Source organism: Oncorhynchus mykiss, chromosome 28 (assembly GCF_057628025.1).
Source record: "Oncorhynchus mykiss isolate SJ-2025 chromosome 28, ASM5762802v1, whole genome shotgun sequence".
Lineage (NCBI taxonomy): Eukaryota > Metazoa > Chordata > Actinopteri > Salmoniformes > Salmonidae > Oncorhynchus > Oncorhynchus mykiss.
The window spans coordinates 29,314,135-29,330,826 of NC_143049.1; the positions used below are offsets into that span (position 1 = coordinate 29,314,135).

At 39.1% G+C, this 16,692-nt stretch overlaps 1 protein-coding gene across 1 annotated transcript in view; it reads right to left on the reverse strand.

Annotated features, from left to right (window-relative positions):
- Window positions 1-286: 286 nt before the first annotated feature.
- The window catches only part of plppr5a (phospholipid phosphatase related 5a), a 43,499-nt gene continuing 27,093 nt past the window's right edge, over window positions 287-16,692 (reverse strand). The window contains exons 5-6 of the mRNA XM_021589702.3: window positions 11,316-11,456; window positions 287-2,587 (exon numbers count right to left, since the gene is read on the reverse strand). Coding sequence (XP_021445377.2) covers window positions 2,558-2,587; window positions 11,316-11,456 — 171 coding nt within the window. The 3' untranslated portion in view covers window positions 287-2,557. The remainder of the gene's footprint in view (window positions 2,588-11,315; window positions 11,457-16,692) is intronic.

Here is a 16,692-nt window from a genome sequence, read left to right on the forward strand (position 1 = left end):
TCCTAATATGGATGCCGTATAACTAGTATGGGATGCCAAACCACAATTATGAGCCACATCCACAGTAGTTTCAATTTAGGTAACTGTACATGTTCTTTGTCAAGGGCATTTGTTCCTCTGCTGTATAGCCCACATATAGGATTTTAACCAGTAACCATTTGGTTGTGAATTAAATTGGCCTAACCTTTTGGGTGGTGCAGTAGTTGGCCCTACAGCTTTTCTTTCCAATATATGTTTTGCTCTGTCATCATCACCAGTCTGATACATATTCAACACAACAAACATGCCTGAGTAGAACATATTTATTTAGATTATATTCAAATACATTTCACCCCGCAACTTTCTCACGGTTTGGTTCTTTTACACGTTTCTACAGTGTAAGATGTGCTGCTGCTGGGCTACTGTTACTCATGGTGACAAGATCAATAAAACAAAGATCAGGTAGAATGGGACAATATCAAATCAGAAGTTAATAGTAGCAAAACAGAAGAGTCATAGAGGTTAGAATAGTAACAATCTGTACAAAGGAAAAAAAACAACACTCAGAAACTAAAATCAAAACAATACACAAATCAAACTTTAATATGATACATTTGATTTGATATATAATAATTAATATATATAATAATTAATATATCTTTACATATTTTTGAAAGTACCATAATGGTTGACGGTGAACATCTCCAGAATCATTCAAATGTCCCATACATTTCTAGAAAAACTAGGACAAAGAATTATTTTATTAAATGTTAAATGCATAAAAACCATATAATCAAACTGTACATGGATAGAAACCTCTAACGGCCCATGAATACCAAAACTCTCAATGTTCAGATGATATCTATGAGACATTGAGGGGACATACATTAAGACATTTAGGTAAACAGTACAGTATAAGGGTATAAAAATGGAATCATGGAGAAGAACATACAACAGGAGATTTCATCAAACTGTGGTGGTATAAAAACAACTTCAACCACAATGCATTCGGGAAACTGACGTCTAGTCGTGCATCAACTATGAATCTCATTGCTGGCCTGTGAGTTTAAAACAATACTCCATATTGTACTAAACAAGTATCTGCCATATCAACATACAGTATGAATCAATACACAAAACATATAGCATATCAATTTAATGAAATGTTGAAAATGTACAAAAATATCAATGCTTTCGCAACACATTAAAATCGAACTGAGGAATAAAAACACATCCTCTAAAAAAAAACATCTTTATATTTCCATCTTATTTCCATAATAGCTATGTTGCCTGACCGTGGCAATATTATGGTTGTTGATTGTCTGGCAAGCCCTAAGCAACATCCTTCAATCCACAACAGAAAATGATGTTGAAACGTTTACCAAGCACACATACAGTACACATGCACACACATGTACGGATCCATTCGCACACGTACACACAGTCGCACACCCACGTATTTCTAGCTAATCGCAAGAGGGATTCCTCTGAAAACTACCAATAAAGACTATACTAAAATGTCAGTGATCTTTGGATCTTCGTTCTCTCAGGTTGAGAAAATCTAAACAGAAATAAACCCACAGAGTGGCTCTGACAACATACAGTTTGGATTGCACTGGTTACAATACATACATCATACTGTCAAGCCAACACATATGACATAATAAGAAATAAACATAATACAGGTTTACACAGTTGGGCTATAGGATTCCTAATCTTTGAGGAAGTAAAAGTGCATATACAGCAGTATTATGTTTGTTTGATACAGTATATAAAATAAGGAATACTTTTGGGGAATTCAATGAACGCCAGTAATCAGCAGGACAGAGGAGCAGCTTGGCATTTTATTGGGATGACTCGTGTTCTGGAGGCAGGTCTGCAGAGTGCTCACTTGCTGGCACAGTCACAAAGTCAAACAATCTGATTTTAAACCTAAACTTAACAATGATGTTAACCACACTGCTAACCCTAATGCCTAACCTTAACCTTAAATTAAGAGCAAAAAGCAAATGTTTGTTTCAATGAATTTTTAAGAAATAGCCAATTTTTACATTGCAGCTGGCCCATCTAGCGGATATCACTCACTTCTGCCGCCAGGGAAAGATTCATGACAATAAACGTCAAACTGCAACAGGAGAGAGAGAGGAATGAAGAAGAAGAAAGAAGGAGAGAAAATGTTGACTGGTTGGAAAAAAATCAAATAAACTGGTAAAACTACAGAAATATCTCCAATTCCTTTGGAATGATCAGGGTGAACATAATGTTTGATTGGAAATAGTGTCATACTGTATAGGTCAGGGTTGGGGTCAATTATAATTAAAGTCACTCAGTTAATTCTGGAAGTTATTTAAATATACAATTCAAAAACTGAAAAGGTTTTCAGTTTATTGAGAAGTAAATTATTGAATCGGAATTTCAGTTTTATGCCTGAATTGAAATGTAATTGATCCCCAACCCTAGTATAGATACACATCAACATCAGGATCAGTGTGGCCCTCCCTCCCTCTGGCGACCATGATGACTGATAAGCGAGCAGCAACCACGTCCAAACAATGTGTGTCATGTGACACATTCATTGTCATGTAACCTCGGCAAAAGTAATAGGATTCTAAAGAGAAAAGAAGAAAAAATGTAAAGAACAGCGAGATATCTTCAATGATTAAACACATTCCAGGATTAGACCAGAAATGCCATGAAGCATTTATTAAGTATACTGATTCAGACAGATCAAACAGTAGGCTACTTGGTATCATGATGATAATTATGGTCTCGATTTAACGGAAGAAGAAGATTGCTTATATTATTGGTCAATTTACTACAAAGTAAAAAAAAAACATCTGACAAGATACAGCATAGTATCGGTCCAATTATATCTTCACCCCCAACATCTCCACCTTTCCTTTCTTCAATGATGTAACAACCCTTACATAACCATCAGCTAATGAGTCGGTTGCTTTTATTTGACCAGCTGAGGTGCTTGTAGGGCTGGCTGTCCACACACGAAGACACACACCAGGGTTTCCGTTAAGCAATTTCCGGCTTTTGGCTGATTAAAAAATATTTAAAGCTGATAAATAAAACTGTTGCTGGCCAAAATGACTAGGAGAAAAAATGCCAAAATAATGCTTTTTATCATTGATGGAAATACCAGTCGATGGAAATACATTTGACCGTCATGCTCATTTGTCTGTAGGTTCATTACCATCATTTAGTGGAATTAACTTGGCCTGTGTATATTTGCGTTAGTCATCATGCATCTTATTTATCCAACACAACTACCACACAGCATACAGAGCCTATCTTGAGCAGGATTTCTCCTGCTGCTACTCAGCCGGTTGCTGCTGGAGTAAAACATGCTTTTATAAGCCCATTCATTTCGCAACAATTCTAAATACAATCCTGTGTTAAAAACTGTTTTGGTGCACGATTAAAAAGAGCTACTATTTTATTTCTCAACTGGTAATTGAAGCACGCCTCCCATTCACCATTCAAGTGCAGGCAACAGGATATTAACGTGTCACCCACCACTTTACAATGTGAGCTGGAGGCAGTATGCATTTTGAAAACATACTTAATTGTTTGAAACCTGAACGTTTTATTTCATATTATGAGGAATTATGAGTTTTACCTTTCTTCAAAGTAGCCTATAGGCTAACTGGGACCATGAAAAAATGAAGGCAATTATTTTATAAAGACTTTATAGGCAGCGCGAGTTTCAAGTCTGGGCTAGTTTACAATTTATCATACAATTTCTTCTGTACTGAGTACCAGTTATGATTTTCATTATGCAATTTTTTTTAGAACAGCTTAATTTCAATAATAATGTTTTAGTTTCTCAAAATCATTGTAATGTGGTTAATCATAAGAATTAAAATGATACTAAACAAAAAATGCGAGATCACCAGCCTCTGCCATATGGAGACATTGATACACCGTGATTCCATTGGCGGCTAAAGAAATGAGAGCATGGAACTTATAACCTATAGACCAATGCAGCAGCAGGCCAATAACTTCCATTGCTATTTCACATCGAGGATTGGTGATTGTCGAGGGGGAGATGGTTGGAAAGATTTTCAAATAGCCTACTGTGAGGATGTATTAGTTTTAATATACTATCATTCAAAATGGATGTAAAAAAAAAAAAAAGATTTCCTGCATTTCTGCGCAGCAGGCCAAGTACTTCTATGCATGCTCAGGAATGAGCGCTCCTTCAACATTATCAGTACAGAGAAACCAGACACATGCTCATTGCTCACATGTAGCACTCCAAACTAACAATGAAAAAAATTGACAAAACTCGTAAATGATGGTTATGAAATAAACCCAAACATGTTTCTCACAAGTCTAGCAGGTTGTGGACTCTGCAAACAATATTTCCACTCCAAGAATGAGAACAGTAAATGACTGTAATTAATACATGCATTAACAGAAATGAATGTAACCAAATAACGGGGATTAATGGTACATTTACTACCGGTGACATATGTAATGGGGATTTTTTTTTTTATGCATAAAAAGGGCAAATAATTCACACAATAAAACAATGAATCTCCCGAGTGGCACATCGGTCTAAGGCACTGCGTTGCAGTGTTGCGGCGTCACTACATGGCGGCGCACAACTGTCCCAGCGTCATCCGGGTTAGGGGAGGGTTTGGCCAGGGGGGCTTTACTTGGCTCATCGCGCTCTAGTGACTCCTTGTGGTGGGCTGGGCACCTGCAGGCTGACTTCAGTTGTCAGTTGAACGGTGTTTCCTCAGACACATTGGTGCAGTTGGCTTCCAGGTTAAGCGAGCAGACGTTAAAACTTCTTTGGGATAGGGGACTGCATTTTCACTTTTGGATGAAAAGCTTGCCCAGAGTAAACTGCCTCCTACTCAGTCCCAGATGCTAATATATGCATATTATTAGTATTGGATAGAAAACACTCTGAAGTTTCTAAAACTGTTTGAATGATGTCTGTGAGTATAACAGAACTAATATGGCAGGCAAAAACCTGAGTAAAAAGTCCAAAAAGGAAGTGGGAAATCTGAGGTTTGTAGTTTTTGAACTCACCCCTATCGAATACACAGTGGGATATGGGTTATATATGGGTTATTTTGCACTTCCTAAGGCTTCCACTATATGTCAACCGTCTTTAGAACATTGTTTCAGGCTGCTTCTGTGAAGGGGGGCCGGATGAGAGCTGTTTGACTAAGGGGTCTGCCAGCAGCCTCGTTCTCAGTCACGTGCATTTCTCATGAGTGGTATCTCTCGTTCCATTGCTTTTCTACAGACAATGGAATTCTCCGGTTGGAACATGATTGAACATTTATGATAAAAACATCCTAAAGATTGATTCTATACTTAGTTTGACAAGTTTCTTCGACCGGTAATATAACTTTTTGAACTTTTCGTCCGACTGTACCAGAACGCACTTTTGGATTTGTTTACCAAATGCCCTAACAAAAAAGGGCCATTTGGACATAAATGGACATAAATTATGGACATTATCGAACAAAACAAGCATTTATTGTGGAACTGTGATTCCTGGGAGTGCATTCTGATGAAGATCATCAAAAGTAAGTGAATATTTATAATGCTATTTATGACTAATGTTGACTACCCAACATGGCGGATATTTCTCTGGCTGGTTTGGGCTCTGAGTGCCGTTCTCAGATTATGCTTTTTCCGTAAAGTTTTTTTGAAATCTGACACAGCGGTTGCATTAAGGAGAAGTGTATCTAAAGTTCATCAGCATTTTCACAGTATTTCTGTGAATTCATGTGGCTCTCTGCACAATCACCGCATGTTTTAGAACTACTGAACGTAACACGCCAATGTAAAATTAGATTTTTTGATTTAAATATGAACTTTATCAAACAAAACATAAATGTATTGTGTAACATGAAGTCCTATGGGTGTCATCTGATGAAGATCATCAAAGGTTAGTGATTAATTTTATCTCTATTTGTGCCTTTTGTGACTCCTCTCCTCTGGCTGGGTTTTTCTGTGAGTTGGTGACCTAACATAATTGTTTGTGGAGCTTTCGCTGTAACGCATTTTTGAAATCAGACACTGTGGCTGGATTAACAAGAATTGTATCTTTAAAATTGTGCCTAATACTTGTATGTTTGAGAAATGTAATTTATGAGATTTCTATTGATTTGTATTTGGCGCCCTGCAATTTCATTGGCCATTGGCGAGGGTTCCGCTAGACAGGTTAAGAAGCGCGGCTTGGCGGGTCATGTTTCCGAGGATGCAGGACTCGACCTTCACCTTTCCTGAGCCCATTGGGGAGTTGCAGCGATGAGACAAGATCGTAATCACGAAATTGTGGAGAAAAAAGGGGTTAAATGTTCTTCTTTTTTAAAACTATGAATGCGCAAGAATTGGTAGGAGACAGACTTGACTATACCTTCGTCACTTACCCCTCCCCTTCTTCTTGTCTGAACATTTTAAATTATACTCAAGACACATTTTCACACATATTTTAGATGCTTTTTTCACACATATTTTAGATAGGCCTAGCTAATTGTTGCAAAAACTATTGCCAGGTGTGCTGCCCAAATTGAGGGATCAACAAATAGGCATCAACCTAGGAACTTGTGATTTGAAACAATCCACAGCAATTTAAAATACGTTAATTATCCTCGATTCCTCTGTGGCTGTCATGCTTTCTGGTGAGCTATTTTTTACTGATTTTATTTCTGTATAGAGAGGGGTAATTTAATAATTTTGGCAAATTTACAGTGCCTTTAAAAAGTATTCTGACCCCTTGACATATTCCACATTTTGTTGTTGCAGCCTGAATTTAAAATATATTAAAATGATTTCGATTCTCATCCATCTACACAAAACACCCCATAATGAAAAAGTGAAAACATGCTTTTAGAAATGTTTGAAAATGTATTGAAAATGAAATAAAGAAATATCTCATTTACATAATTATTCACACCCCTGGGTCTCTACATGTTAGAATCACCTTTGACAGGGATTAAAGCTGTGAGGCTTTATGGGTCAATCTCAAAGAGGTTTACATGCCTGGATTGTACAATATTTGCCCATTATTCATTTCACAATTCCTCAAGCTCTGTCAAATTGGATGTTGATCATTGCTAGACAACCACCAAACTTGACCATAGATTTTCTAGCATATTAAAGTCAAAACTGTAACTCAGCCACTCAGGTACATTCACTGTCTTCTAGGTAAGCAACTCCAGTGTAGATTTGGCCTTGTGTTTAGGTTATTGTCCTGCTGAAAGATCAATTCATCTCCCAGTGTCTGGTGGAAAGCAGACAACCAGGTATTCCTCTAGGACTTTGCTTGTGCTTAGTACCATTCCATTTACTTTTTATCCTGAAAAGCTCCCAAGTCCTTAACTATTACAAGCATACCAAAAACATGACGCAGCCACCACTTGAAATATGGAGAGTGGTACTCAGTAACACTTTGTATTGGATTTGCCCCAAACATAAAATGTTGTATTCAGAACAAAAAGTGAATTTCTTTGCCACATTTTTTGCAGTATTACTTTAGTGCCTTGTTGCAAACAGGATGCATGTTTTGGAATATTTATTCTATACTTCTTTTCACTCAGCCATTAAACTCTGTAACTGTTTTGAAGTCACCATTGGCCTCAAGGTGAAATCCCTGAGCGGTTTCCTTCCTCTCCGGCAACTGAGTTAAGAAGAAAGCCTGTAGCTTTGTAGTGACTGGGTTACACCATCCAAGGTGTAATTAATAACTTCACCATGCTGAAAGGGATATCAATGTCTGCTTAATTTTTTTTACCCATCTACCAATAGGTGCCCTTCTTTGCAAGGCATTGGAAAACCTCCCTGGTCTTTATGATTGAATCTGTGTTTGAAATTCACTGCTCGACTGAGGGACCTTACAGATGTGTGGGGTACAGAGATGATTTAGTCAATAAAAAAGAATGATAAACACTATTATTGCACACAGAGTGAGTCCATGTAACTTATTATGTGACTTGTTAAGCACATTTTTACTCCTGAACTTATTTAGGCTTGCCATAACAAAGGGGTTGACTACTTACTGATTCTTGACATTTCTGCTTTTCATTTTTAATTTGTTTTATTTTTTTTAATTAAAAAGCATTATTTCACTTTGACACTATGGGGTAGTGTGTGTAGGCCAGTGACACAAAAAGCTAAATTTAAGACTAACACAATAACATGTGAAAAAAGTCAAGGGTTGTGAATACTTTCTGAAGGCACTGTATTTTCATTTACTTCCCTATTGGACCCACTGCTATGCCATTTCTTTCCTGTTCTATGGGTTTTCATATCAACTTTCTTTTGTTGTCTGGAACCCAAGGCGCAATCCTAGTCATATTAGCAACCCATCGTAGTTGTTGCATCTTTAGATTTCCCCTCTAAGTTTCAAACATTTTTATCTCTGTCACATAAGGTGCACTGTTAAGAATGGTGTTTTCCTGTGAATTGCATTTTGGCAATTAGTTGCATGTTCTGTTATTAAGATGCATTATCATGCACCCAATGCATATGGGTCTGTAAAATTTCTCAAATGGCCAGTAAATTAAAATCTTCCCGGTCCCTCTGACACACACACACACACACACACACACACACACACACACACACACACACACAGGGCCTGCATGAAGTTGAAGCTAACACACTGTACAGCTTCTGGTTTGCCTCTAAGCATATAGCAAAGCTCCTGGAGATTAATGATTTAGTCTTTGGAGGCTCTATAGTGGTAGGGAATGCTAGGCCATGCATTGCAGGAAAATAAAGTCGCTGACCTCCTTGGTAATCTTGATGAAGTGCCTTGTGGAGACCAGGTGCTCCACCTATATGAATCCACAATGAGTCCAGGGGAAGTTACATTGGGCCATTCGTCAAAGCAAAAGAGGATGCCCTCATCTTGCTAACATGAGGTGTGTGAGGTGAATAAGGAGGCGGATATGTGGAGAGGTGTGTGTGTGTGCGTGTGCGTGCATGCGTACGATGAACAAAGCCTTAATGGCAAGAATGATCAAATTTGTAGTAGGTTAGGTTTGAGGGACAAGATGTACTTTAGGTGTACTATAGAAATCAAACATCCAATGGAAAGCAGTTTCACTCAGTGTACAATGTAGCGTTGCGGCAAGGAGGATATATCTAAATGCATTTCCACACTGAATGCATTGCCACACTCAACATCACCATGGCCATAGGCCATCTGGAAACAGAGTACAGAAGGTGACCCAAATACATCTGACACATTAGGATGTTTTAGAAAACCCTTTAGAGACAGGCTCACTGCTCCCCAGACTGCCTGACTGCCTGGCTGCCTGACTTCCTGGTTGCCTGCTACAGCATTCAGAGATTTGAACAGAGTTCATTAATAAAGACCCCATAATCAAGCCAGTTGTTAGTAATGAAGGATATCATGTCTTACTTCTAATACAAAATGTAATAATAGTATTGACAAGGCAACATGTGTATTTTAAAGGGCGTTATAGTTTTTCCTGGATGAATGAATGAATGAATATGGGATATATGAATTCAACTGAAAACAATAAACAAAACAGAACTTTGTCATTAGACAAAAACTTGATGTTGCGAAACATGTATAACATGGTGTATTCCAGTAGTGTTCTTCTCTCCTGTCAGTTATAGGGTTACTCCAACTTCCAATGGTCTGAACAGTGATCTCCTGCCATTTATAGGGTTACTCTAGCTTCCAATGGTCGGAACAGTGATCTCCTGTCAGTTATAGGGTTACTCTAGCTTCCAATGGTCGGTACAGTGATCTCCTGCCAGTTATAGGGTTACTCTAGCTTCCAATGGTCGGTACAGTGATCTCCTGTCAGTTATAGGGTTACTCTAGCTTCCAATGGTCGGAACAGTGATCTCCTGTCAGTTAAAGGGTTACTCTAGCTTCCAATGGTCTGAACAGTGATCTCCTGCCAGTTATAGGGTTACTCTAGCTTCCAATGGTCGGTACAGTGATCTCCTGTCCGGTATAGGGTTACTCTAGCTTCCAATGGTCGGTACAGTGATCTCCTGTCAGTTATAGTGTTACTCTAGCTTCCAATGGTCTGAACAGTGATCTCCTGCCAGTTATAGGGTTACTCTAGCTTCCAATGGTCGGTACAGTGATCTCCTGTCCGGTATAGGGTTACTCTAGCTTCCAATGGTCGGTACAGTGATCTCCTGTCAGTTATAGGGTTACTCTAGCTTCAAATCAATAAACCGCAAATGGGCAACTTAGCCCAATTACTTACACACACACACACACACACACACACACACACACACACACACACACACGGCTTTGTAGTTATCAAAACACTTTGTACAGACAGGTAACAGAGCCAGGTTTTTACTCTTACCTTATCCGTTTACACTGTGTGTGGTTGATCCCAATGTAACACCGTGTGTGGTTTATCCCAATGTAACAATGTGTATGGTTGATCCCAATGTAACAATGTGTGTGGTTGATCCCAAAGTAACACTGTCTGTGGTTGATCCCAATGTAACACTGTGTGTGGTTGATCCCAAAGTAACACTGTCTGTGGTTGATCCCAATGTAACACTGTGTGTGGTTGATCCCAATGTAACACTGTGTGTGGTTGATCCCAAAGTAACACTGTCTGTGGTTGATCCCAATGTAACACTGTGTGTGGTTGATCCCAAAGTAACACTGTCTGTGGTTGATCCCAATGTAACACTGTGTGTGGTTGATCCCAATGTAACAATGTGTGTGGTTGATCCCAAAGTAACACTGTCTGTGGTTGATCCCAATGTAACACTGTGTGTGGTTGATCCCAAAGTAACACTGTGTGTGGTTGATCCCAAAGTAACACTGTCTGTGGTTGATCCCAATGTAACAATGTGTGTGGTTAATCCCAAAGTAACACTGTGTGTGGTTGATCCCAATGTAACAATGTGTATGGTACAGTATATACTGTAGCTAATCACCTGTATGAATCTATTTAGGAAATAGACATTAGCAAACAGACACTATCTCCCTCAGGGACTGGGATTGTGGACTCTTGGCTGAGACATTGAAAGAGCTTAAAAGAATTGTACCTGTACAATATATAGGACTCTCAAGTTAGATACAGTACTTTGTATTCCAAACACATAGGTATATTTTTTTTATCCATTTTCATACACCCTCACACCTTGGAAATGGTGGAAGTGTTGATATTTCTATACAGAGAATGGAGGATAGAATGCATCTGATGTGTCTTTCTGTATGGTGGGCACAGGAGAATTGGCTGAGGCTAAAATGCAAAGTACACTAGGAAAGTGTACCTAGCAGAGCCGGGAGCACAGTATGTTGTACTTAGCCTACTACATTTAAATGTGTCTGCCAGTACCTGTGAGGCTATGTACTTCTCCATTGTGTTGTCCATGATCCTGGGCTGGCCCATCATAGGAATACTGCTGACCACGCTCTCCTCCGGCGGGATCTCATTCAGCAGGCTCTTCCCTTTGAAGTTCTGCACCACCCCTAGAACCTACACTCACAGCCACGGCAGAGACAAAGGAAAATAGAGAGAGAGATAGAGAGAAAGAGAGTGAGACAGAGAGGGTGAGGAAGAGAGAGAGAAAGAGCAAAAGAGAGATAGAGAGCGAGACCGAGAGACAGAGAGAGAGAGAGGGAAAGAAAAAGAAAAGACAGGACAGGACAAAGAGATAAGGAAAAGAGATACTGTACAGATATAGGATCTTAATTTGATCACCCTGTTGCAGAACATATTTTACGTGTAGTATGAGGTTTAAAAAGGCTTCTGATGTTTTAATTTCCATTTTAAAATGTCAGACTTGATTTTCCCTTACAAAAAATGTATCAACCCCTACAAAAATTTCCATTAATTCACATTTCCTGTTACTGGCCTGCTGAAGGATTATTTTCCTGCTGTAGCAAACTGGCTCCTACATCTGTAGTTAATAAGTAAGTTAGTTAGGCGGATATGGAGATAGAGAGACCCTGTGGCGTTTTTTACAGAGCAGATTTCCTTTCTCTTCTCGTAACAAGGGTTATATAAGTCCTTTTTCCTAAGATGAAGGATTCGCATGACTTGCCCAAAAATATGAATTCAATCAGAGCTGTGTGTGTGTGTGTTTGAATGCATGCGCGCCTGAGTGTGTGTGTGTGTGTGTGTGTGTGTTTGAATGCATGCGCGCCTGAGTCTCTGTGTGTGTGTGTGTGTGTGTGTGTGTGTGTGTGTGTGTGTGCATGCATGCATGCATGTATGTATGTGTGTGTCCTCAAGGAGTTCCATCCATTACCAGAGCCCAAACAAGCTTTTTGTATTTGACTACTATCTAAGGCAATGTTCAGACAGAGGAGAAATGCAACTCAGAGAACAATATCATCTAAAGGGACTCTTCCATTACCATTACAGGCCAAAGAGCCCCGCAGTCATTTGTTGAATTACATCCCAAATAAATAAATAATACTGTATACGTGGTAGTTATTTTCAGTATGTGTTCAGCACACTTCCATTATCTCAGCAGGTTGCTGTAGCGTGCAGCATAAAAACCTGCCTCAGCTTGAGATATGGCATGTTATAAAACTTCAAATGTGGTAATAACTGTTTGTGCGCAAATTGCGATCTCACACCACGGCACTAAATTCTCCAGACACAGGCGTGACTGAACATTGCATGTGAGAGTGGATTAACAAAAGCAGGGTACAAGCACATAGCCAGTGAACAAATATAGTGCACATCAGAGGTAAAAGACATGTGTGCGGTAATGTGAGATACATACAGTATGTTGTGTACACACCCAGAAAGAACACATTCTACATATAAACACATCAAATCTGCTAATCCCATTTTCACGTGAAATAGCTGTTTTCACATGTTCAGTTTACATTTCAGACGTGAAACCATAATTATAGTTCACATGTTAACGCCACCTATTCACATGGGAGAAGAATAACATTTTCACCTCAGATATGAAATTATCGGTTTTACATGTTAAAAACATTCACGTGAAATCAGTTATGAAGTTTCACAAGTGAAAATCTCACCTTTCACATGTGGAATTGCAAGTTCACATGTGAAATTCAATCACATTTGAAAATCAAATTCACAGGTTCACATGTAAGAAAACTCCACAGATGTGAACAACACTCACATGTAAAAATCACATTTACAGTTTCACATGTGAATAACTTCCACTTGTGATTGTTTTTTACACGTTAACTTTGAGGTGATTAATTTCTGTATTATCAAATGAGGAGAGACAAACTTATCACACAAGTCAGAGTTACACTTAAACTGAATCTTTATTAGTGAGAGCTTTGCAATAGTGATGATTCGTTGAGAGCCACAACACAAAAGCTACTGAGATCTTTAATAGCAGAGATCCCCTAGTCGACATAACAAACCACAGATGTTTAGAACAGGTCACAAGGTGAGACTTTTTAAATGAGAAAGGAGTATCCCGTAGCCAGATAGCATTCACTATAAATTATCGTTCAGTTTGGCCCCTAAAACGAGGTTCCGATCTAGTTCCTGGTACTTCATAGCACAAAAACACCAACTCATCCAATGGCATAAATAATTTGTCAACTTCAGATACTCCCATCTCAAGTTAAATCCCTTCTTGACCACACACCTGGACAAGCTCACTGAGGGGAGTGAGCCTCTAGGTCATACACTACCCCAGGATAAGTGCAACATCAGAGATGACATACAATGGTTCCAGACACTACCACACACATCCCTCAATACCAAAGGAGGGAGTGACTGGCGCACAGACATTGTGGAGACAAGTAATTGGTTCCCCATTAATCATGCCATCCCTTCACGGTTTAAGAATAGGTAAAGATATATTCACATATGAAGACAATGTTCCCTCCTGTCCTCTTCCCTTTCTTATATTCTGCATAGCACCAGGGACATGTGAAAGACAAGCCTGACCTCTCCCCTCTCTGAGCCCCAGGTGACTGGGCCCCAGGTGACTGAGCCCCAGCTGAGGAAAGACGTGCAACTGCCAACACCAGAGTCCGAAGGGATACATTCTAATAACAAGTACATCATGTAAGCATATTATGCAGATAAGACATCTTAATCATCTATGTTACCCAACTAATTCTGATTCTTCCACCACAACTTGCAATTCCAGATGTAAAGATGAAACTCTAATTTGAATTTCCATATGTAAGAAAATCTCACTTTCACATGTGGAATTGCAAGTTCACATATGGAGTTGAAATAATGTTATTCTCCACACGTGAAAAGATGGTGTTAACAAGTTACAGTTGCAATGTTTTTACTGGTGGAATTTGGGTGACCACATCTAAAAAATCCCAAATGCAGGACAAGGGAACGATTTTACGGGACATTCGCAGAACAGAGGAGAGAATATATTGTCTTTCCTGCAATGTTCCCTATCTTTGGTTATGTTACCCAGGCCTTTGCTTTCTCTGCCTTTTTTCCAGTGGCATGTTTTGGCACATTAATTACAGCAGCATACCACCCTGCATCCCACTGCTGGTTTACCTCTGATGCTAAGCAGGGTCGGTCCTGGTCAGTCCCTAGATGGGAGGCCAGATGTAGCTGGAACTGGTGAAAATAAACGAGGGATCAAAACATTTTTACAAGGGAAAACTGTCTGACTTTCAATCACAAAAACATTTATGGGAATTGTTCACACGTGTCCCGAAAACCATATATTTATTTTTTCAAGTTTTCTTTACACCTGTGCTTTCTTGCTGATAATGTGTGATATGCGTCTGCTAGCCTGTGATTTGATCTCAGAAATCCCATGCTGGTCCATAGCCACGTATCCCCTTTCCCCATCCAGTCTAGTTAACTAGGTCATACTAGGTTAGTGTCCCGAATGGAACCCTATGCTCTACATTGTGCACTACTACGTCTGACCAGGGCCCATAGTGTAGTTTATCACTTGGGACAGAACCTAAAACAACCCTCCACCTCTCTTCTACCCAGGGAAAAACTACACTACAACTCTCCATCTATGCTGGAATTTCTTTTAATGATTTGCTCGTCTTTGAAGATAAGTATGTGCTAGTAGTAATTTCACGTTATTGAGGATAAACATGTTAGCTACAGTATGAGCAACAATCTAGCGCTTCTGTATCCACACCCACTTTGTAATCCACAAACAGTTCAGATAGATTTCTCCACAGAATAGTGCTCTGCATTCTGAGAAACTCTTGTTCACACTCACTCAATTAAGAAACACACCACAGAATAACGTTGTATTGCAGAGATATCACAGGAATCCACTCATACAGGAGCTCACTTGAACTGTCCTAAACAGCTCCACATGGCCCCACTGCATTCATCTGACCCAATTAGCCAGCCATACGAGGAAGAAAACCCTCGCAGGACTGAGCCATTGCCAGGGATATGCAGGGTTTCCATCAACATCTAGACAGTTAAATAAGGATCACCGTAGCAGATTCAGGATCAGATGGTCGTCACAAGTTACCATAGCCACAAAGTCATAAACCCTGACTATTTCGACAATTTCTCTTCTTAAAATATGATTATTAACCTAACCCTAACTTTAACCATAACCTTAACCACAATGCTAACTTCATGCCTAACAAACGAAGACCAAAAAGCTATTTTTTGTTTTCATGAATATAGCCCATTTTGACTTTGTGTCTAGCTAGTGGAAACCAGATCAAACTAATCCATGTCTTAATCTCCATCATTGGAAGGAAACAGTAAAACAGGCCTTAGATCAGTGCTTCGGGGCAACTTCATCCTACATCTTGTTGTTATCCCTGACCATTCTCCTCTAAAATAGGAGCCTTGTGGCAATATGAAACAACATGAGTAACCTGTGCCACCTAGGAGATGGTGAGAGAGAAGGGACACAGGCAAGCACAGGGTAATAATCATTTACTTTCAAATTGAATACACCCCAGGCAGATACACACGTATACTTGTCTGACTCAGTGATACCTGGGGAACCTATTAAGTTCATAAATTCATCAAGACTAAAATATAAAGCACATCTTTCCATTATGTTCCCTTCTGGATTCTTCAGAATGAATATGAAACCCCATAAATCCATTGGGTATGTACCGGTACTCTGATGTTTGGTAGTTGTTGTGGTTGTTGTTCGACATATCAACACTGAAAACACCTGATGCCCCCCATCATCTATCCAAATGAGTTTTCCCTTGATGTTGGCAGCATGGGAAAATGATTTTGCACCGTCTGTGGCTTTTGAAAAACTTGGACATGGGTTTGACACGGCCTCACAACACACAGAGAAAAACACTGGTCCAAACAAGTCTATCGGTCAAAGGGGCAGATAACAAGTTCCCATTCATCTCATATAAAATATTCATAGAGCCTTCTTTTCTATTGCCTCACCAATGTAAGTTCAAGAACAGAATTACTCTTCACTTTATCATGTAAATGAATATACAGTATGTAGATGACTTGACTTGGACCAGAAAAAAGTAATGACGGCGCATATTTTAGATTAAAATGAAAGAAATTGAAGAGCTGACAGTGAGACTGCATAACATGATTTTACACATGTAGCAAATACAAAACAAACACTTGTACAGAGTTCAAACAACAAGCATTTCCATTTGAAAATGGCGAGGGCCTCATGAAGAGTATATGTAAAAAACGTAATATGTAATAAGCATGTTTTAAGCATGGAACAAATGTGTAATAAACATGTAATAAGCAGTAATACACATGGACTAAACATGTAATACGTAAGTTATAAGCATGTAATAAACAT